At 35.1% G+C, this 24110-nt stretch overlaps 1 protein-coding gene across 3 annotated transcripts in view; it reads right to left on the reverse strand.

The window, feature by feature from the left end:
• FAXDC2 (fatty acid hydroxylase domain containing 2) overlaps positions 1-22997 on the reverse strand; it is a 36451-nt gene extending 13454 nt beyond the window's left edge. The window contains exons 1-2 of one of the 3 annotated variants that reach the window (XM_051978770.1): positions 22932-22997; positions 1569-1616 (exon numbers count right to left, since the gene is read on the reverse strand). In XM_051978770.1, coding sequence (XP_051834730.1) covers positions 1569-1616 — 48 coding nt within the window. In that variant the 5' untranslated portion in view covers positions 22932-22997. Of the gene's footprint in view, positions 1-1568; positions 1617-21257; positions 21277-22877 lie in introns of those variants that run through there. The other 2 variants (XM_051978771.1, XM_051978772.1) reach the window with 2 other exon arrangements.
• Between the last annotated feature and the right edge of the window lie 1113 nt (positions 22998-24110).

Raw genomic sequence — 24110 nt, forward strand, 5'->3', positions numbered from 1 at the left:
ATTTTGGAAATCTCTTGCCAACACCTAGAGAAACATCAGGGATTAAAGCAGAATCTTGCTTCTGGCTGCCTTAGGCAACCAGACTAGGAAGGGGATGAAAACTAATTTCCATCAGCAGTCTGCTTGTCCCTCAAGCAGTAGGCACTGGGCTCTCTTGGGAGTACACAGATTAACAAGACAGAGAATCCTGCTAAGAGTTTATTTACAGAATACAAATGCAGAGAAGCCCGTCCCGGGAAGGCTTCATGCACTGGCTGATGTCGGCTGGTGGGGAACTCTGAAGCAGGAAGTCCTACTTCAGGTGTGGGCTGGCCTCGATGAATTCCGAAGTCCTTTGTGAGCCTAAGATTGTCGCCTCTGCTTCAGGAGTACATGCTGCTTCTTGTTTTCAGTAATAAGGTGGTACAGCGTTGCAGCCTATTTTTAAATGAGCCAGTTAAAAGGCAGCCTCAAGCTTGCTAAACTGGTTGGTTTGGGCTTTGATAATTATGCATTTTTCAGAGATGATGAAACAGAGAAAGGCCTTTCTTTTCTTTTCAAAGTGTTTCTTGGCTACTGACCTCACCTTGAATTCCTAACCTTTCAGCTTTCAATCAAAACAGAACCTCGGGTTTGGTTAATGAAATAGTTAAGGGCTGACCTTTCTCACTTTGCTTTGGGGACTTTGTGCCGGGGAGGAGGGTGTTTTATGGAGGTGGCTTCTTTGGAGCCGAGATAAAATCTTGCTGGAGGCTGCCTTATCAAGAGGACACTAGGTAGGGGGTGAGAACTAACTTCTTTTTCCAGTCTGCTTGGCCCAGGAGGCCTCTGAAAATAGGAGAGGAATATAGGGTCTGGAGTTTGGCACTTGGGTTACTAAAAAAAGAGAGTAGTTACTTTACCAAATGGTAGTAACATAGCCTACTGTCAGTCAGTTAGTAAATATTTATAAGCACCAGGCACTGGAATTAAGCATTGGGAATTAAAGGAAAGACAAAAAACAGTCCCTGTCCATGAGGACCTCAGATTTGAATGTTGTATTGGGAACCCTTAATTGCTATAAAAAGGTGAAAAGGATGGTAACATACTTGTCCTGCTTTCAAAGAACAAATTTGTTTTTTCAAACTCCTGTTTTTGTGTGTCCTGGTAGATAGTATATAACTTCATCTTTATGGTGGGGGTCTTGTATGAATAACGCAGCAAAGAGGAAAGAACCTCAAATATAGTAGGTTATATCAACATGTGTTATCCATATCCCAAAACTAAACACCCTGTTTTGAAGGAGAAGTTTCTGTTGTCTGAATTTTTCCTAGGTATAACTCCTTTTGGATCTCCAGTCAGATTGGAAGTACAGGGTAATGCAGGAGAGAAAAAAGTAACAGTCTGGATATCTAAGTTCCAGGCCCAGCTTTGCCACTTCCTAACTGAGCAACTAGGGTTCTGAGTCTGTTTCTTTCCAATTAAAATGATGATTTTTAAACTATCCAACAAGGTTATTATCAAAGTTATTATTATTATTAACATGTAATCTGTAAAGATCTATATATAAAAATATGAGCATACTAACTCTGATGGAATCTTGTTCTTACCTGCCTTGGCCTCTCACTTGGTAATGGGTCCCCGACTTTTCCCTTCATCTAGAAGAAGAAAACACAAATGAATGTCTCTTCAAATTATTCTTTTAGGTAATACATAGATAGCAAGAGAATAGCTAATTGATAGTCACAGAACATAGAAATTTAGAGCTGTAAGAGAACTTCAAATAAAAAATGTCAGAACAAGGAGGTACTTTAAAATATAACAGATTGTCAGAACTAGAAGAGACCAGAGAAGCAAAGAGGCCTTCCTTGCTCAAGGTCACATGATTCTTCTAGTCTATGGCAGAACTGAGATTCCACCTCAAGTTTACTGACCCAGTCTTCTTTTGATACAGATCCTATGTTGATTTAGACTTTTTGCCTCCAAGGGAACTGATTACTTGTGAAGGCCTCTGGTCCTGTGATCATAGTGGACTAACTGATTAAGCAGTCAAAAGAAGTATCTACATCTAAAGGAAAGTTAATGATTTTAGTAGGAAAGAAATGGCATTGGATAAATAGGATTAGCCTAGGCTGGTTTGTGAACTGATAAGAGATAAGAGGAATGAGAATATAGACTAGCTAAAGTAACATAGAAAAAGAAAGCATCATCTAAACTAGAAAATCTTTGTATTTTCATCCTCTATCATTCCCTTGCTAAACCTCATTAGGAAGGTTGAATTCAAGAGATTTATTCATAAAAAGACAGTGTTTTGCACGTTTTCCAGGTTTGGCAAGGACAATGACTTGACATGTTCACCAGGATGAAATCCAATCTAGACAACTCACCTAATCCTCATTATTTATTGAATGTCTACTATGAACTGGGTGCTATAGGGAGATATAAGAGGCATCTAATACTTGGCACCTCTCCTTAAGGAATTTCACTTCTAATTGGGAAGTAACAATAATAGAAGGCAGTATGTGATAAATCACTAAACATTTATTAAATATTTACTATGTGTCTGGTTTTAGGAATACAAAGAGAGGCAGAAGACAGTCCCTACCCTCAAAAAACAAATCTAATGGAAAATACAACATGCAAACAAATATACATGAAGTAAAGAAAGAAATGATAATAACTGCTAAATTTTTGATAGAGAAAGCACTTGCCAGAGAAGGGAGAGGTCACTGGATGGGAGAGGACATAGGGAAGGTTTCATAGGAGCTTATTCTCAAAGGATGTAAGGATTAGAATAGTGTTCCTTTTTCTAAGCTGCATTTCCATCAGTCATTTAGATTGAAAATGACATCATTATTTCAGATCCCCAAATAACTGTCATTATCATAGAGTTCTAGTCTTTGCTGAGGTTCAAAAGTCAGTTGCTAAGGCCAACAAAAGGGATAATGAAAAAGAGTTATCTACGATATTCAAATCAACAAATTTTTATTAAGCACCTATGATGTACCATGCAAAAGAAGCTAACAATCTAATGGGACATGATGCTTTTGTAATTATAGCCAAGCAGAGAAGTTGATGGAAGATAAAAAGTTTAGCAAGAAAGTTCTTCCATAAAGAAAGGCTTTGGGGAAAGTTTATGGCTTCACCTTCCAATACTCTAATAGAGAGTATAAGCAGCCAAAGATTCTGAGATGTTTTTAAATATCTAATCTTCATGATTATAAAATTTCTAGTGATAAGTTTATCCTATGAAAGGCCTGATGTTTGTAGAGCCAAAACCAAGAAGAGTAACTGATAGAAGATGAAGAATTCTCTATTTATTTCTCTTGTGCAACAAAAGAATTATATAAATATGTTTATATATATTGGATTAACATATATTTTAACATGTTTAATATAAACTGAATTGCTTGCCAGCTAGGGGAGGGGTCAGGAGGAGGAGAAAATCTGAAACACAAGGCTATGCAAGTGTCAATGTTGTCAAATTATCTGTGTCTATGTTTTGAAAATAAAAAGCTTTATTAAAAAAAAAAGGAATTCTTTATTTATCCAGATATTCTATATTGTTGTTTGCAGTTGGAACAACATTTTCAGTGAGGGACAGCATTATAGTAAGAGGAAAATTACAGAGTTTTTCTTACTTACAGGACTCAAACCCAAGTTCTAGTGACGAGGGAAGGACTTCAAAGTTGCTGTTAGAGCTCTGGAGCTCTAGACTTGAACAAGATGTCAAAACTCCTTTATTCAAACTTTGATTTTAAAGACAAGGAAACTGAGGCTCAGAGAAGTTGTAAATTCCCCAAGATCATACAGGTAGCAAGTGGCAAAGCCAGTATTTGAACCCTTATCCAAATCTAGAACTCTTTCCACTGTATTCCTGTATTTCTATTACATCTTCCTAAATGATTGTAAGGTCCTTTAGAGCAGAGACCATGTCATTCTCCCTATCCCTCTCCATGTCTCTCTCTCTCTCTCATTTTGTGAGTGTGTGTGTGCACGTGCACACATATTTTTCAGCTTTGCTACTTCCTAGCTTCCTGCTTGGGATCTGATTTTTCTTCAGTCTGTAAAACTGGCATGATGCTATTTATTTTACACACTTTATACAGTTACTGTGAAAATCAGCGGGACTTCAAAGACCTTTGAAAATATCTAATTCTCTTAGAAAAATATATTTCTCTTAGTAGGTAGATTTTTTCTATTTTGTTTTTCTATTTTTTTAAATGTGAAAACAAATATCAAATAAAAGTTATTTCCATATATGTACGTATGTTGTTACTAAGTTATTTTTGGTCATGTCTGACTCTTCATGACCCTATTTAAGCTTTTCTTGGCAAAGATATTGGAAGTAGTTTGCTATTTTCTTCTCAAGCTTATTTTACAGATAAGGAAACTGAGGTCTTGATTTGGATTAGAAGATTCTCCAGGCTAGCCTTGTAGCTTATCATTGTATTTACAATGCTACCTCTTGGATGAGGGCATTGCCTGGTTGGGGTGATCAGCTGTTTTGTCCCAAGTCCCAGGTACATAGTTATTTTGGGAAAAGAGGATTAGTCAGAGACTTTATATGATAAGCAGTTTTAACTCAAACCTCTTTAGTTCACAGAATAACAGCATTTGGTACAGCACTACCTCTTTCCTCCCTCCTCATCCCTATCCTCAACTAGCTGAAGGCGTAGGTTGTTGCTTGGTCATTTTTCAATTATGTTTGACATTTTGTGACTCCATTTGGGGTTTTCTTGGCAATGATACTGGAGTAGTTTTTAATTTCTTTCTCCAGCTCATTTACAGATGAGGGAACTAAAGCAAACAAGATTAAGTGACTTGCCCAGGATCACACAGCTAGTATTTTAGGCAGCACTGAACTCAAGTATTCCTAATTCCAGGCCCATCCTTATCCACTGCCCTTAAGAATTAGCTTTCTCTAAATGCAAAGTTGTAAAACAGACCTGACTGACATTAGCTTTTGAACACAATAAATATGATAAATCCTAGCAGACTTCCCCCTTATACCTGATGGATATCTGAAGACCATACTAATAACCAGGCTTGTTTACATATGTAAATGAAAGTCCAAAGAAGTTAAATCACTGTATCCTAGTTCAATACATTTATTATATTAGGACAAAGTAAACTTCTTTTTGTTAAGTATTTAATGACTGAGTCCCAACATTGAGAAAGAACTTCTGTTTAGAGCTGTTACAGCTGCCTTTGACAGGGTATATAATGAAACAGTCATTGCCTAGAGTATAATAGGTATCCAACTTAAATGAATTTTCTGATAAACAATGGAGTTGCAGAAATTAGGTTCTAAAATCGACCGAGAAAGTGAAAATTAGATAGTCAAAATTATCCTGTCTTCTGAATTCCTTCATTTGTACATAAAGAACAAGGTGTGAAGTAAGCTGGTTGAAAGTAAAAGTCGAGGATACAGTGTCTCTTCTGAGTAGCCCAGAGTATTTCTGGCTCTCTTCCACAGAGGAAGTAGTATGGCAGCTCCACTACAGGGATGATGTCAGGGGCTGTGAAGCACTCAGGGCCAAGGGCCAACAAGGGGATATGGAGGAATGATTACACAAGCAGGACCCTTTCTGCGTATTGTTTCAGTGGAGGCCTGGTGATTTTTCAGAAGACTTCATTTTCCAATGCTCAGTGGTTATATGCATGCAACTTTTGTATGCATGCATTCAACAATTATACCTCTGCATTTCTCATTTAGTAGAACGTGGATAGTTGAATTTATTTAATTAAATGTCTACATAATGTGACAAGTATACTCAATTCTTATAACATATATCCAGCTGCTGTGCTTGTCATATTCAATTATTCAACTTGGCCAGTAAGGAATCTCATTTAAGCATTCCCCCATTCCTTTGATTGGTTACGACCTGTCACTGGTCTATGTATGTAACCTGGTCTTAATCCCACCCAGTCTAAAGCTGACTATGCCTCCAGAGATAGGTAGAAGAAAGTCTAGGAGGCTACCAGCTCACATGGAAAAAGTATATTTACCTTATAACAGCATATAAACAGTATCAGAATTCTCATATCAACATTTCATTTTTAAGATCTAAATAAATGCATTGGGGATTCAAAGACAAACTCACTGATTTTCTTTTTAAAACTTTGAAAAATAAGTTTTCTTGACAGCTTTTATTTTTCATATATTATAACAATATTATTATATCATATAGTTTGTGTATATATTTCTAGATAATAAATTCAGCTGCCTAAATTGAGCTCTCTCTTGTAAGAAAGAATAAGTGGACAAAGAAATAACAAAACAGATTATAAAGATTAAAAAATTAGAACAGAATGTGAAACATAAAAAAAAAAAAAAACCAGATCTGGAGAACAGATAAAGAAGAGAAAATATAACAATAATTGGACCGCCTGAAAGTTATGATCAAAAAAAGGTCCTTAAGTGCTCTAAATCACTATTAATCAGAGAAATGTAAATTAAGACAACTCTGAGGTACCACTACACACCTCTCAGATTGGCTAAGATGACAGAAAAAGATAATGCTGAATGTTGGAGAGGATGTGGGAAAACTGGGACAGTGGTGCATTGTTGGTGTAATTGTGAACCGATCCAACCATTCTGGAGAGCAATATGGAACTATACTCAAAAAATTATCAAACTGTGCATACCGTTTGATCCAGCAGTGTTACTACTGGGCTTATATCCCAAAGAGATACTAAAGAAGGGAAAGGGACCCATATATGCAGAAATGTTTGTGGCAGCCCTGTTTGTAGTGGCTAGAAATTGGAAACTGAGTAGATACCTATCAATTGGAGAATGGCTGAATAAATTGTGGTATATGAATATTATGGAATATTATTGTTCTGCAAGAAATGACCAGCAGGATGATTTCAGAAAGGCCTGGAGAGACTTATATGAACTGATGCTAAGTGAAATGAGCAGAACCAGGAGGTCCTTGCACATGGCAATAGCAAGATTATACAATGATCAATTCTAATGAATGTGGCTCTTTTCAACAATGAGACAGTTCAGGCCAGTTCCAATGTTCTAGTGATGAAGAGAGCCATCTACACCCAGACTGTGAGAACTGAGTGTGGATTACAATATAGTATTTTCATTCTTTCTGTTGTTTTTTGTTTGCATTTTATTTTCTTTCTCATTTTATCCTTTTTTCATGTGCTGCAAGATAATTGTATAAATATGTATGCCTATATTGGATTTACACATATATTTACCATGTTTAACATATATTGGATTACTTACCATCTAGAGAAGGGAGTGGGGAGAAGAGGGGAGAAATTGGAACACAAGGTTTTGCAAGGGTCAATGGTGAAAAATTATCCTTGAATATATTTTGAAAAAAAAACCCTTTAATTAAAAAATCAATAATAATTTTAAAAAATTTTAAAAGAAAAAAAGGACCTTTACATAATAATGCAAGAAATAATCCAAGAAACTTGTTCTGGAATAATAGAACATGAGAGGAAAGTAGAAATAGAAGAAATCCATTGATCACCATCTCAACAAGATCCTTTGTGGAAAACACATAAGAACATTATTGCCAAATTTCAAAACTCAGATCAAAGAGAAAATTTTGCAACAAACAAAAAAATTCAAATACATTGTAGCTACAATTAGGAAAAAAAGTTAGTTTTATGAAAAAAAAAACAACAAAATACATAAATCTTCAGTTAATTTGATTAGAAAAAGGAAAGGAGAAAATCAAATTGTTAGTCTCAAAAATGAAAAGGGAGCACTATCCACCAATGAAGAGGAAATAGAGCTATTATTAGGAGTTACTTTTCTTAACTTTATGCCAATAAATTTGTGAAATGGAGGAATACCTACAAAAATATAGATTGCTCAGAATAACAGAAGAGGAAATAAATTACTTAAATAGTCCCATTTTAGAAAAAGAAATAGAACAAGCTAGTAATCAACGCCCTAAATAAAAAGCCCCACCACCAGATGGGTTTACATGTGAATTCTACCAAACATTTAAAGAACAATTAATTCCAATACTATATAAACTACTTTAAAAAATAGGGAATGAAGGACTCCTACCAAATTCCTTTTATGACACAGACATGGTACTGATACCTAAACCAGGTAAGACCAATCTCCCTAATGAATATTGAAGCAAAAATTTTAAATAAAATATTAGCAAAGAGATTACAGAAAATCATCCCTAGGATAAAACACCACGACCAAGTAGGATTTATACCAGGAATGCAGGGCTGGTTCAATATTAGCATAATTGACTATATCAATAACCAAATTAACAAAAACTGTATGATTACCTCAATAAATGCAGAAAAACCATTTGATAAAATCCAACACCCATTCCTAATAGAAAATATTATTGGCTTTTCAATGATAAATTTCTTTAATGTAATGTACTTACAATGTAAGTAAAAAGATCACAAAAAGGAAGTCATTGTGGATATTACTTTTCTAGTTCTGCTTATTTTACTCTGAATAAGTTCATATAATATATGTTTTTCTGAATTCCTTATATTTATCATTTCTTTCCTTTTTTATCTGTACCTGTGATTTCATTGGTATGGAGATGTCCCAGCAAGGAAATTCCCCTAGAAACCATGAATTTTTTTTTTTTTTAACAGAAAGTTTCTGATAAAGGCCTCATTTCTTAAATATATAGGGAACAGAAATGTATAAAAATATGAGCATTGCCCAATTGACAAATGGGCAAAGGATACTAACAGGAAGTTTTCAGAAGAAAAAATCAAAGATAACAATAGTTACATGGGAAAAAAAAAGTCTAAATTACCACTGATTGGAGAAATGCAAATTAAAACAATTCTGATGTCACCTCATACCTATCAGATTGACTAACATAACAGAAAAGTAACATAACAAAATGGTTGAGAGGATGTGGAAACATTGGAACACTAGTATACTGCAGGTAGAGTTGTAAACTCATCCCATCATTCTGGAATACAATTTGGAGCTATTCCCAAAGGGCTAGGATGCGATGAGATATATACTCTTTGACCCAGTAATACCATTTTTTGGTCTGTATCCCAAAGAGATCAAAGGAAAAAGGGACCTATGTGGACAAAATTATTTATAACATCTCTTTTTGTGGTGGCAAAGAATTGGAAAATTGAGGAGATATCCATCAATTGAGGAATGGTTAAACAAATTGCAGTATATGACTGTGATGGAAAACTATTGTGCTGTAAGAAATGACAAGAAAAATGGTTTCATCTGAGATGTCTTGTATGAACTGATGCAAAGTGAAGTGAGAAAAACCAAAAAAACATTATATACAGCAAGAGTAATATTATAATGATGATCAACTGTGAATGACTTTGCTACTCTAATCAAGACAAGAATCTAAGACAATTCAAAAAACTCTTTATGAAAAATGTTACCTACTTCTAGAGAAAGAAAGATTCTGAAGAATACTTTTTTCACTTTCCTTTTTTTTCCTTGTTTTTTGTTTTTTGGTGCTAATTTTATTTTGCAACATGACTAATAGGGAAATGTTTCACATGACTTCACATGTCTTATCAATAACATATTGTTTGTCTTAAAGGATGGGGGATGGGAGGAAAGAAAGAAAAGAATTTTTAAAAAATTTAAATGTAATTGAGAAATATTTAATATAAAAAAAAGGAACTCCCTTCTTTTAAGACAGATTGGCAACAGTTCTTCAGTTTTAATCTTAAAGAGTTGCTTAAAAGTCCTAAGAAGTTAAGTGATTTGCCTAGGTAGGTCAAACTGCCAGTTGGTTAGCTCATTATTGCACAATAATATTTCATTACATTTATATGTTCATCCTTTTCTCAATTCATGGGCACCTAATTTGTTTTTAAGTTCTTTATTAGGAAATAATGCTATGAAAATTGTGATTTTTAGTATCATTTTTAAAAATCAAAGTTTTTATTAATTCTTTATATTATGCAAAAGTGATTTATTTTTTTTTCTTTTTATGGTTGGGATATAATTTTTTGTTCGGAAATGTGAAGAAAAAATATGTTGTTCTGCTTACTAGCATTAATGGCTATGCATATGCATTCAAGGGTTTTTTTTTTTAAATAATAGCTTTTTATTTATTTTGATTTTTCAATGCAAAGATAAGTTTTCAACATTTACCCTTGCAAAACCTTGTATTCCAAATTTTTCTCCCTCCTTTTACCCATCCTTTCCCCTAGAGAACAAGTAATCCAATATATTTTAAACATGTGCAATTTTTCTATACATATTTCCACAACATGCTGCATAAGAAAAATCAGTATATCATTCTTTTTAAACAAACAAATAAACAAACTTCCTACATTTAGTAGTAGAAATCACTGGACCAACAAAGTGTGAGCAGTTTAGTCTTTTCTCCCACATAATTTCAAACTGTTATTCATGCAATTCACAGTTCTACCAATAGTCTTATTATTGTTTTACCACAACCCCTCCAACATTATGTCTTTCCATTTATTTGGTCATCTTTGTTGATTTTCAAGGAATAAAATATCAATTGTTTTGATTTGCATTTTCGTTCTTGTTAGTAATTTGGAACATGTTTTCATATGCCTCATTTCTTTCTATATCTGAAATTTAAGAATAAATGAAGGGGAAACTTTGTGCTTGGATTAGGGCTTCCGAGATTGAAAATAGCCAGGGATATTTTGTTAGCTTAGGGGTGTGGCATAAAGTTAAAATAGGCAGGGAAAAGGCTTATAACCTCTTAAGTTCTAGATCAATAAGACCCTCTACCATATTGTCAATTGGTTTGGCATCTTGTCCACCTCTTCTCTATAGTCCAAATGATCACAACCGTGTTCCCATAGATGAGGAGGAATTTAGCAGGTTGGCCATGACATTTGAATACTATATAATTGGAATACTATGAACATAACCATGAATTTCTAGTATAAATCCATCCTGGTCATTGTGTAATATTTGTGATATATTATATTTACCTTTTTGCTAACATTTTATTTAAAACTTTTGCATCTATGTTCATTAAGGAGATTGGTTTCTGTTTTGATCCTCTCTGTTTTATATATCCAGACCATATTTATGTCATAGAAAGAATTTGTTTTTATTATTTTTTGAAAATAATTTATATAATATTGGAATTAATTTTTCTTTGAATGTTTGATAGAATTTACTTGTGAATCCATCAGGTCTTGGAATTCTTTTTCTTTTACTTATGACTTGTTCATTTCTTCCTCTGAAATTTGATTAAACTTTCTATTTCTCATTCTGTTAATTTGAGCATTTTACATTTTTATAAAAATTCACTTATTTGTTATAAGAACCCTCACATGGAATGCGGAAGTAGAACTTTTGTAAATGTTTATAATGTAAAAATAACACATATCAAAACTTTTTTCTTTTTTTTGCTGAAGCAATTGGGGTTAAGTAACTTGTCCAGGGTCACACAGCTAGGAAGTATTAAATATCTGATACCACATTTGAACTCAGTTCCTCCTTACTTCAGGGCTGGTGCTCTATCCACTGTGCCATCTAGCTGCTCCCAAAACTTTTTTTTTTTAAAAGGAATATTATGATGGAGTAAAAAAGAATCAATAAGTTGTGAGGTAGCCTGATTATTGCTCATCACTCTAGATAACTGGAGAGGATCCAGAACCACGTGGAAATAAAGAGAGGAACATTATTGTAAGAATCCTTGGGTGTGATACCAAAAATGGTCTCAGGTAACAAAACAAAAACAAATCAGGCTCATCTCTTAACTTATGGGAGTAATTATGCTGCCAAAAAAATTTAATCAAAACCATTTCAGGTCTCTGTTTTCAAGATATATACCCTCACTGGAATATACCATAATTCTGAGTCATGGAATGGAAATATCCAGAAGGACTTTTATAGAGCCAGACAAGTTGGGGATGCCTGAACTCTCAGATGGCTTCAATTTACTCCCAGATGAATTACTACTTACTAGGTATCTGCTTTGTCAGTCCAAATAAATGGGACTGAGTACCAGCCAATCAGTGCAAATTCAATTTAATAGACATTTACTAAATGTGCTTATCATGTGTAAAAGAATTTTGTTCAGCACTGTAGCTAAAAATAAATAAAAGGATGAATTTAAAGTTCCTACTCTCAAGTAGCTTATATTCTGTTGGTAATACAAACATGTGACAATAGAAATTAGCCTGGAATGGATTCTCTAAGGATAAAAACCAATAGAGTTCAAAAAAGATATATTCCTATATCTGGATAAGTAGAAAGCCACATAGAAGTGACAAGGGCCTTACCAGTAGAATAGAAAAGGCTAGAGTGGCTGACTGAAGATTCTCTACAACTTGTCTCTATCCTGATAATCAGTTGAAGAACCTAGAAATACCTGACTGAAAATGCCCTGGACTTGTACCCATGTCTCTAGGATTTGAGGTCATTTCTATGCATTATCATGCCAAGAGCTAAGGAAAATAACCAGATGTTTTAAGAGGCACTGAATTACTGACTCAGACGTGATACCAGAGGAATCAAATAGGCATTTATGGTTTCTTTGTTAGACCTTTGGGAAATAAATTAACTGAGGGAGTAATAGTGAAGAGCCTACTTTACCACTGGACCACTGGTTCCCAGAGGGTATTTTGTAGTACTTTCATTCATTCTTGAATATATGATATAAATATATTGGATGATTGGCATAACCCCTATATTAGTATATATTTTCTAATCCAGAGTATTAAGAGTCAATTGAATTGGCTAGGAAGAATGGTGCTTCCATTGTCCTCTAAAACCATAAATAGCAGTTACTGAGAAGTAAATAGCAAATGTTTTTTAGTCAATGATAAGTTTTTTGATATGAAATGAAAAAAGGAAGGTAATCATTCCAAGAGGTAAACTTGGAATATTTTACAGAATGGTAATATATGCCAAATATGTGATCTTGGAGGTGGTGCATATTTATCCTACTTCATATAGTTAACAACCTAGTCAAATGGTAAGTTTAGGAGTAGGAGATAAAAAATTTAAAGAACTGAGGCAGAATCTTATTGGAATCTTGCTGAATAGGGATAATCATGCAAGTAGTTATTTGTTCCACTATTAATTTCCACTACTGAATAGTAGTACAATAAGGTCAACTGACCTATATCTATATAACCGAAGGTTCAATGTGCAGAGTGGACTTACATAGAGGAGGGGATTATGGACATGGTTGGAGTGCCATTAATTACATTTGATTTCTCCATTGTGGCAGCTAATTATATTGGCTGACTGCTCATGCAACCTGTCTATAATCTGTCTTGAACTTCAGGAATGACAAAATACCTCAAAAATGTTACCCTGCTACATGGTGGCAGATTAACTATATGGAATCTATTCCATTGGGGAGGCAGGGTAGAGATTTGTTCTAACTTGTATTGATACTCAGAAATTTGCCTTTGCAAATTAAACAAATAAACAACCATCATGTGCCTAAACAGCCTACCTTCAAGACTGCTATGGAATTCACTCCACGGCTTGTAGTCAGAGATCTCATATTTGACCACTAAGGGAATCTAATAATGGGTCAAAGGGCATGGAATTTCCCCATTTATAACATTTAGAAGCAGCAGTGTATATATGGTAGAATAGGCTAATTAAAAAAGAGAGGACCAAACAAGACCTTCATGTCTGAGAAGGCATAATATCCTTGGAAATAATAATGTTTCCTTAATCAACATCCAATAATGGCTTAGTTATCATAATACTGAGTTACATAGATGATATCTAGAACTGACAATGCTGCATTTATTATGTGATGTTTTTAGAATGTTCTTCAACATATGTAAGGTTTGATATGTGTGACAAGTGAAGGGTGGGGTGTATTAGATAGATAAACTAGATAAACTGCTGTTTATTACTGCTGAAGTGCTTGTGACATCAAAATTCTTACTTTTTTATGATGAGAGAATATCATCTGGGCCTTATCCAATCTACATTTCCAAACACATACAATCACTTGACCTCTGGTATCATTTACTAGCTTTTTTAGTTGACTCATCAGTGTTGCTCTGGTAAAGACATATAACGTGGTAACAGTTGGGTAAAACTCAAGTTTTAAAAGTACAAATTGAATGTTACAATGACCTCCAGGAGAATTTAGCTCTTCCACAGTCCATTAAAATAGTCATTGGGCTATATGTGTGATCTTGACCTTGAATTCCAACACATTCAAAGTTGATTGGGCTTCCAGAGACAAACAGATTGTCTAGTGATTACATATACATATATATTTTTTGAATTCCTAATACATACTTTTGACAATGTAAAAAGCCAAAATAAGAGTTAATGAATTAAGATCCAGGAATTTACAGTTCACAGAAAGAGGTATACAGCTAAGTATATACAATAATTTAAATATTTATTAAGCACTCACTATGTTCCATGTGCTAAATGCTGGGAAATGGGGGGTGAAAGGCCATAAAAGAGCCCTTGATGAACTCACAATTTAATAGTGGAGACAAAACAGAAACAAATTATGTATAAACAAGCTATATAGAGGATAAACTGGAGAAAATTTGTAGAGAAAAGGCAATGAAATTGGGGAAGGCTTCCTATAGAAGGTGGAATTTTAATTGGGACTTAAAAAAAGCTGGAGAAGCCATCAGTCTGAGCAGAGAGGGAGAGCATTCTAGGTATTAGTGATAGTCAAAGAAACTATTTAGAATGAAAGGTGGAATGTCTTGTTTGTGGAACATCCAAGAGGCTAGTATCATTGAACTGAAGAGTATATACTGAGAAATAAAGTGTAAAACTACTGGAAAAGTAGGAAAGATAGGCTAGGTTATGAAGATCTAATAATGCCTAACAGAATTTTGTATTTGCTTCTAGAGACAAAAGGAAGTTACTGGAGTTTATAGAATGGGTGACATGGTCAGATCTGCATTTCAGGAAATCACTTTAGTAACTGAATGAAGGATGGATTGAAGTACAGAGAGACTTACCAGGACTATTACAATGACCTTAGCACCCACTTCACCTAGGGAGGAATCCAGGATGACTCCTAAATTGTGAACCTGAAGGACTAGGAGAATGGTGGCGTTCTATACAGTAACAAAGAAGGAGGCAATAAGGGTATGATTTAGGGGGAAAGATAATGAGTTCCCTTTTGGACATATCGAGTTTAAACTGTCTACTGGATATCTAGTTTAAGATTTCTGAAGGGCAGTTGGAGATGTGAGACTAGAGATCAGCAGAAAAACTGGAGCAGGATAGATAGATTTGAGAGTCATCATAGGGATGGTATTTTCAATTTATGGAAGCTGATGAGATCATCAAGTGAAGTAATATATAGAGAGAAGACAAAGAGGGCCCAGGAGAGAATCCTGAGGGACACTCACAGTTAGAGGATGTGATCTAGAAGATGATACAGCTAAGAAGACTGAGATGCAGCTGCTGTCAGTAAGACAGACAAAAACCAGAAGAGGATGAGATCCTGAAAACTTGGAGAAGGAATAGTATCAAGGAGGAGGTATCAATAGTGTCAAAGGCTGCAGAGATATCAAAGAGAATGAGATCTGAGAAAAGGCAATTGAATTAGGGAACTAAGAGATCATTAATAAATTTGGAGAGAACAGTTTTAATAGAAATGATGAAGTCAGCAGCCAGATTCTAAGAGATTAAAAGGAAGGAGGAAAAAGTGGACACTGAGTTTAGCTACAAAGGGCAGAAGAGAATGGGGATGGAAAGATAAAATAAAGAATAGATAGAATCCTCAAATACTCCATCATCTTGTGCTAAGTGCTGAATTTCTCAATAGCGAAAAATTTCCCCTCCCTCAAAAGAGGTAGTGACAGCAGCTAAGGCAAGCTCTTTTTTCCATCTAGTAGGTAAGCTACCAGCTGGGGCCTGAAAAACATAAATCATTAAGAGCTGAGGTGTGGTGTTAATGGTGTGGGTTACTTTGTGGGAGTTAATAGTACTGTCTGCCTCACAGCCAAGGAACCAGGTGTCAAAGGGATATTGGCCCACTGGGAAATACTTCAAAGTTTTAAATAGCACAAATACTTTAGCAAATAAACATAGCCTCCACACCAGCATTTAATGGAGAACCAGCATTAATTGTTTAGGGATGGTAGAGCTGGACCCTAGAAATCTTATGATTTTAGTCTAATTACTCATTAAGAAAAATTAAGTCCAGAGAAAGAATATGATTGTTTAGGGATGTCACAGAGATACTGACAAAGTTGTAATTAGAACCTATACCTACTGATGGTCCAAGAGCTCATTACACTATATGAGTGATAATTTTTCCTGTTGGGAAAGCTAAGGATTTTTATTTATTTCTTTACTTTGCTTTATTTGTTAAATCTTCTGTAACTCTTCTTTTTTATCAGGCCAAAGGGGCTGAGAATTCAGTCTTGTCCATTTCTCCCACCACTATTCTCATTAAATAATTGCATATTTGTCCAAATATATATGTCCAACGATATAAGTAAATCAAGTCATTTAATCTGTCACATGCTCTCAAATGCTCTCTAAAACGACATATAAATTGCAGGTGCTGACTTGAATTGGCAGTGAGAATTTCTTCGCCATCACAGATCCATTCCTATTCCATTCTATCCTAACTTATTAAGCAATCATCTCTGTTCAAACTATTGCAACATTGCAACATTGACTGCCAAAATTAATTTCAAAATACATTTTCCCAATTTATGTTGGAAGATTTAGAAAACAGATTTGTCTTCACAGGCAAGATGACTATCAAGATTTCTTTAAAGAGAGAGTGTTGAAAAATCACTTTAGGCCTAGATGCATTGCAGAATTGAATCTTTTCTTCTGAATTGTCTTGGAACACTAAAGCCTAAGACTTTTCATTAGAATTAAAAAAATAAGACAGGCTAGGATGATCTTAATAGCTTTCTGTCCATGATAGGTAATGTTAGGGAAAATCCCTGGACTTGGAATCAAAAGACATGGTTTTTAGTCCTGGCTCCAATATGTCCCAGTGATGTGAACAAGTCATTTTATATCTCTGAGCCTTTTTTTGTTGGGGTTAATAATACTAATACTACTCATCTCAGAGAGTTGTGAAAAAAATGCTTGGTAGATTGTAAAGCACTGTATTACTATTGGTTATTATAATTAATCTCTAGTTATTATTAATTTCCCTAATACTGTTTCCTTATTTATAAAATGGGAATTAAAATATTACTTTCCCTACCTGGTCTGCCAGAGATATTATAAGGAAAATTTAGGGTTGTAGATTACAGAGTGCATACTCCTTCCATATCTGTCATTATATATACACAAAATCTCTCTATCCATATATTTAACATGTGTTTCCATACACAGTGATAAAGCCTCTTCCTTTGGGCTTCTCAGGGACAAAACTAGCCTCTTAAGCTGTGAAGTAAGTCTGAAGTTCACTACAATTGTTTTCATGAAGCTAAGGGGCATGATAGGAAATTAGACATTGAATTCACAATCCAGTTGACTTTAGATAGACAGGACCAGTTCTGTTCTACTTAATCTCTCTGACCAAAGGGAAAATGGTTATCTTTGGAAATCAGCCATTTGACTTGCTGTGCCAGCAAGAAACACCACCTTTCATAAGGTTCTTTTATGATCCTGCAATGAAATACTTCTATATGCTAACTACGGAGATAGCTGTTAACAGCCTTTTATAAACTATGAAATTGTCTGCTGAATATGCTTTGCCCCTCAATTTTTTTTTTTTGTGATACTTTCCTTCCCTGAATATAGTTGTTGAACAAAAGCTCTGGTGGCAGCTAGGATCAGAGAAAATTTGGGCCTTGAGTCTTGGCTCTGTCCCTAATTAGCTGGTATGACGGGTCAGGTTGCTATTTCTTCTCTCTGGGACTCAGTTCCCTTATTTGAAAGATGAGATATTTGAACTAAACAATGTTCAAGGACTTTCTAACTGTAACATTCTGTAATTCTGTGACCTCAAATTAGGGAGGAACCAGATATATCTTCTCCCAAAGAGGAGCCTTAAAGTCCATTCTACAATGCAGTTCAGGATAAGGATCTTGACAAATCAAATTAGCAAATATGTATTGAACCCAGTATTACGTACAAGACATTAACCTATTTGTATAAATGTGTTTATGTACACAAAATGAATCATAATATTATAAAAATATCTTATGTTTTTTTTCTTTCCCACTAGGTAACAACACATTAAAGAAAGGAAATGTCTTCCATATCTTTTGAAATTCTCCCTTATCACAGAATCATAAAATATTGCAGAATGGAGGGATCTGAGAACATCAAATAATTAGACATAAGTTCTTTGAGGGCAGGAACTATCTTGCCTTTGTCTTTATAAATATAGTACCTCAAATCTATGTGTCTAATGTAAGTTGAATTTTGACTTTTAAGTAGAATGTTTGAGTTGTAAAGAATGTAATGCCTAGAAAATAGCATATTAAATGTGGAAGAAACTTGAGAGTCTCATTTTACAAAGAAGGAAACCCAGACCTAGATTAAAAATGCGATTAAGGATGTCATGTTAGCAAACCAAAGATTACAACCAAGATTCTAGGGCTGCTGTCATTGTACCATAGTGTCTTATGATTAAATCCACAAGTGCTACATTATCTAATTCCCTGAAGCTAACCTCTGTCCATCCTTGCCATCTCTACTTCCTCAGGCATTATTAATCTCCTCCTACTCAGATAAAGCCTTGAAGTCTATTCTTTGATATTACCACAGAATTTCTTTGTGACCTAAAGAAAATGAACACAATTTCTTTTGATCCCAGATTTCTTCTCTGTAAATAACCCCTTTCTATCTCTTAGGGAAATGGTAGAGATAAATGAGGTCTGTCAAGCCTGACCTTCTTGAAGAAAAAATTTCCACTCTAAGAAAAAACAGAAAATTGTTGATGAAATAGCATAACAGAGTATAGATAATTTGGGGAAAATTCTAAAAGATTAGATATGAGTTTATTGTACTTTGACCACAGTAAAATATTGATTTAATTTTAGTCTGTGTTGTAAGCTTCTATAGCTGTGGAAAACAGTGAAAATCATAAGCAGTTTCAGGATAGCCACTTTAATTTTTAGAAGCTTATGTTTTTATAGTGTTTTTCAGTATTAGCATACTCATTTTATATAAGGAAGAATTGAGGTTCACACTAAATGGCTTGCTGAGGGCCATAGAGATGGTAAGTGACAGAGTTTCTATATTACAGTAGTGCCTGGAGCAATGCCATACACTTAATAAATATTTCAGATGACAATTGATTCTAGGAATGAGGAAGACAGAAGTAGGTAAGAAATATTTCACTATTGTCTAGTAAAGGTAAAAAAAATAAATGTGTCAACACACTAAGGTCACTACCAATCTTCCACTTTTCCAAGCTTCATACCAACAACAATAGATGTTTATTAGGAGCCCACTGTGTTCTGGGAACTGGGACTAAAAGGAAAAAATAAACAATACCAAAGTCCAAGACATTCATATATTGTTTCAAGAACAGCAAAATATAGCTTTGTAGCAAGAACACTGAACTAGATCCAGGTTCCACTTAAATCTTTACAATTAACTTGCTGTGTTTTCATGGGCAAATCACACCTTTTTATATGCCTCAGTTTCCTCTTCTGAGAAGGAGGAGGTTGTATTAAATGATTTTTAGTTAAGAATGTTATATTTGGAGTATCTACCTTAAAAGAGTACTTAGGGACAGACCATTATGTTCAACCTCCTCATTTAATATTGAAGGAAAGTGAGATCCAAAGAAGAGTAGTTTCTTGACAAAATCCAAACAAAAAGTTAGTGAAGTCAAATCTAGAACATAGGTCTCCTGATTCTTGGTCCACTCCTGTTTTCATTATTTCACTTTACCATCAGGATGTTTTTCATGAGTTTCATTGTCACAAATGGGAAACAGGATACAAGAAGAGGAAGTCTTTGGCCTGAATGAATCCCTAGCTAGTAATTAACATTAATAATAGAATTTTAATTCTTCAGCTTCTTGTTCCTTGAGATTTGCCCCCTGACTCATGCTATTTGAATTTTATATGTCTTTTGCTTTAACACATTAATCTTGAAATTGATCCATTTAATTGGGACATGGACAGAATAAATAAACCCCAATAGACAAAGTCAAAAGATACATTGTCTTAGAATTTGGAGAGAACTACTTGGGATGACTGAGATCCAGATTTGGAGCAAACGGGAAACAGAGGTGGTAAAGTAATAAAGGCTTGCAAAATTTTGAAGCATGAAAACATGAAATATATAAAAGTTATTAATTCCTTCACAAGTAGATTACATTTCAAAAAATGACTGAAAACCTAGCACTCTTTCAATGGCCTGAAATGTTTCTGTGATCTTACCCCTAAAGACAGAATAATGTAGCACTTTCTTGTACTTTGCTTTATTTATATTTCAAAAACCTCTTATGACATAAGTAATGCAAGTATGATCCTTATTTTATATATGAGGTAACTGAGGTCCAAAGAAGGAAAGCAAAGAAGTCATGCAATACTATTCTTGCAAGAAAAGTTAGAAAGATCACTGCATTACATAATAGAGAATGTTTTGAATGGAAGGGATTTAAAAACACATTAAAATCAGAAATGAAAATGGTCTTCAGTTCTCTAGTCCAACACCCTTATTTTATGGTGGAGTCATTGAAAGCTAAGAGGCAGTGACTTGCTCAAGGTCACATGGAGAAATAAAATACCCAGATTCTGAGTCCAGGGTTTTTTCTACTGTGGCATGTTGCCTTATGAAAGAAATGAGATTGGGTTTTGGAGTGCCTTCTTTCTCTTCTCTTTAACTGGTAATTTCCCTCTTAAAATCTCATATCAATCAATTCCCTAAAATATCAATTATTTCCTGACCTTCATTATTACCACAAAGTCTTCAATTGACTTATAAGTAGAATGTTTGAATTGTAAAGAATGTACAGTAAACATTACAACAGTAAATGTATCATATCCTTCATAGTAGGAACTATCTCAAGTATCAGTATTTTCCTTGGAATAGCACAATAAATGCTTTTTGAATTGAATTATTAAATATTTTTGCTATAATTCCCTTTTATTCAAATAGTAGCAACTTATACTGATACAATATTCTTAAAAGTTACAAAGTACTTTTCTCACTTACAACCCTAGAGAGTCATTTGGTTTTCTACATTTGGAAATAAGCTCAGAAAATGAGAAGTAATTTGCCTGAGCTGACATAGCTAGTGGAACTCAAAGCCCAGGCTTGTGAGCTTTTGATTCAGTTCTCTCTGCTTCCCCTATAGGGCATTCCATTACTGGAGAGGGAATCTTCAGCCCCTTTCTCTTAGAGGATAATGGAACACCAAGTACTTGGAAATAAGATGGAATGATGAGAAAAGTCACTTAACTGCTTATACATCCTTTTACCCAGAGAACACACCACAGGGGATTTGTAAGCTGAAAGAAAGACATCAACAGAGGGAAACAACTCATATATATTTAAACATTTGTAGAAGCCTGCTTATGATAACAAAGGAAAAAAATTAGAAACAAAGTAGGTACCAATTGATTAGAGCAATTAATCTTTTTTTTTTTTTTTTTTTTTGGTTGAGGCAAACGGGGTTATACAGCTAGGAAGCGTTAAGTGTCTGAGGTCAAGTTTGAACTCAAGACCTCCTGACTTCATGGCTGGTGCTCTATCCACTGTGCCTCTTAGCTGCTCCTGTGGCATATAATCTTAATTGAATTGTTATGCATCATAAGAAATGACAAATATGAGGTTTTTAGAGAAACATGGGATATGCAGAACTAGGAAAACAATAATTAATATAGAAAGTTTGAACTAAACCCAACTTTTTTGCACAACCCAACTTAATTGATTTTAATGACCTATCATGGGTATATATATATAAATATTTCCTATCTAGGCAGAGATGTAGGGATCACCAGTGGAGAACTGCATATCTTGTTATGGTGACTGGGTCATTTGATTTTAATTATTATTTTGTTACAAGGTAGGGGTAAAGTGTGTGTGTGTGTGTGTGTGTGTGTGTGTATGTGTGTATGTGTGTGTGTGTGTGTGTGTCCATCTTTCTTTAATCCCCTTGGGAGTCTCCCCTTACCCATCCCTCTCTGAAAAATTGACACCGCCATCTCTGTCTCAACAGCACTCCCAGCCCTACTCTCAATAATATGTGACAGACTAACAGCTTCCAGAAACAATCAAAGATTCTGATGTGCTACTTCTAAACAGTCTCTGTTATCAAACTTATAACTGATCTGACTACCTCATTCTTGAAATCCTAAAATTAAAGCCATTGTTACTGTAATTTTAGTTAATGGAAAGAACTTTGGATTCCAGAGACATGGCTTCAGGTTCTGACTCGTGGCCCTAGGTGGATTACTTCTCTGAGATTATTTTCTCATCCACAAGTGGGCCAGATCATACTTTTAACTGCTTACCTCTCTCCAGGATTGTTAGGAGGAAAGTGCTTTGTAAATTATTAGGCACACAGAAAGGGGAGCTGCTATTCTCTACTGGTCAGCCTAAGCAGAAGTTTCTTCCCAACACAGAATCCCTAAGAGTGTGGGTTTTCTCTTCCTTATTTTGTCTGATTCCTGTCCCGATATTGCTGGCTAACATTGTCCTAACTTTAGAAGCAATAATTCAGAACAACCAGACCATTACAACAACAAAATGAAGGCGGAGACTTAAGCTACTAATAGACACAGGTTGTAGACAATAATGAAAGCAGCTAAGGAAGCTAGGGATGCACCGAAAGATTGTGCGCCTATGGGGTATCTCAGCAGAGAGCTGCACTTATGAATATGTATTTCCTTTTATAGCTATATATTTTAATACAATATAATATAGCAATATATACTTTCTTGTTGTTGGGGAGGTGAGGAGGGTGCACTTATACAATTATACAAAGTCTTGATGGAGGACCTGAGTTGAAACTTTCTGGTCAGGATTCCTAAATCCCCTCCCCCATCCCTTCTTTTTGTCCCGTCTCTCATCTGCTCACCACAGCTTGCTGCTACAATCTCAGGCTTCCAAAAAAATCCCCTGAGCTACTCACGGCCACAGTTTGAGCTTCCCTTCCTAGCTTGACCTGCTGTGCTGCTGCTGCTGCTGCTGCTGCTGCTGCTGCTGCTATTGCCAACGATAAGTTCAAGTCTGGCTGGAGGCCAGTCGGGTGTGTTAGTCATATTACTGAGCAATCAACTGGCTTTTAGCAAGCACGTGACACAGAATGAGCTGGGTCACTCACTCATGACTACAGACAAAAATGTCCTTCTTCCAGTGGGGCAAAGAGCTGTGGTTGGTTTTCTCTGAGTCCAGGAGAAAGTGGGTCATTCTGGTGGGAGCTTAGAAACCTTTAGACTCAGTTGTGGAGTTTTGTTTCCCTCCTTGAAGGGGCACAGAAGATAGCAACTGCAGTCATTCTAGGTAGGTCACTGACAAGTTTTTAAAATATTTTCTCTAAAAAAACCCTGGTAAAAGGGGGTAGTCCAAGGATCATCATCCTCATTCTACATGTAAGATAACTGATCTCAAAAAGAGGTAGTGTCTGGCTTGTCCAATGTCACACATCTAAGAAGTAATAAAATCAGAACTTGGTTCTCCTAAGGCAGGACTTCTCACTTCTAAAGTCCAATGTTCTTTCTGCTACACTAGACTGTCCTCAACTATGTTAGAAAGTGACAGGCAGTCCAGGATAGATTAAATGAATTTATTTTAAACCACCTGTTGCTATTTGAAAAGCACTAAAATTAGGGTTATTCAGGCAAAAGTGAAGAGAGGCAGGATAGCCACCAGTCAATAAACCAATATAGGAAGTTCCTAGGATAATCAATTAACAATCGGGTGCCTTCTAAGTATTGGCTTTTTTTTTTTTCCCCTACCCAAGGTGGCTTCCTCTGTTTTCTTAGCTTTCAACACTAGTTATAAGTTTGATGCTTTATGTACTTTTTAGAGATTAAATGGAGCATGGTAGAAAGAACATTGACCTTGGAATCAGAACATGTAGATTTGAAACTCAAAACAAGTCCTCTAACTTTTGTGGGTCTCCAATTTCCTCGTAGGTAAAATGGCACGTGTACAGTTTGCATTTCCTTCCTTTATGACATGGAATGGCAAAGCACTTACTATGTGTTTATGGCACTAAGAATTATGGTACATGCAATGCCCAGCACTGTGCGAGTGCACGATCTAATGGAGGTTAGGTAGGTAGGTGAAGAAATACATAAAAGAAAGT

Source organism: Antechinus flavipes, chromosome 2 (assembly GCF_016432865.1).
Source record: "Antechinus flavipes isolate AdamAnt ecotype Samford, QLD, Australia chromosome 2, AdamAnt_v2, whole genome shotgun sequence".
Taxonomy (NCBI): Eukaryota; Metazoa; Chordata; class Mammalia; order Dasyuromorphia; family Dasyuridae; genus Antechinus; species Antechinus flavipes.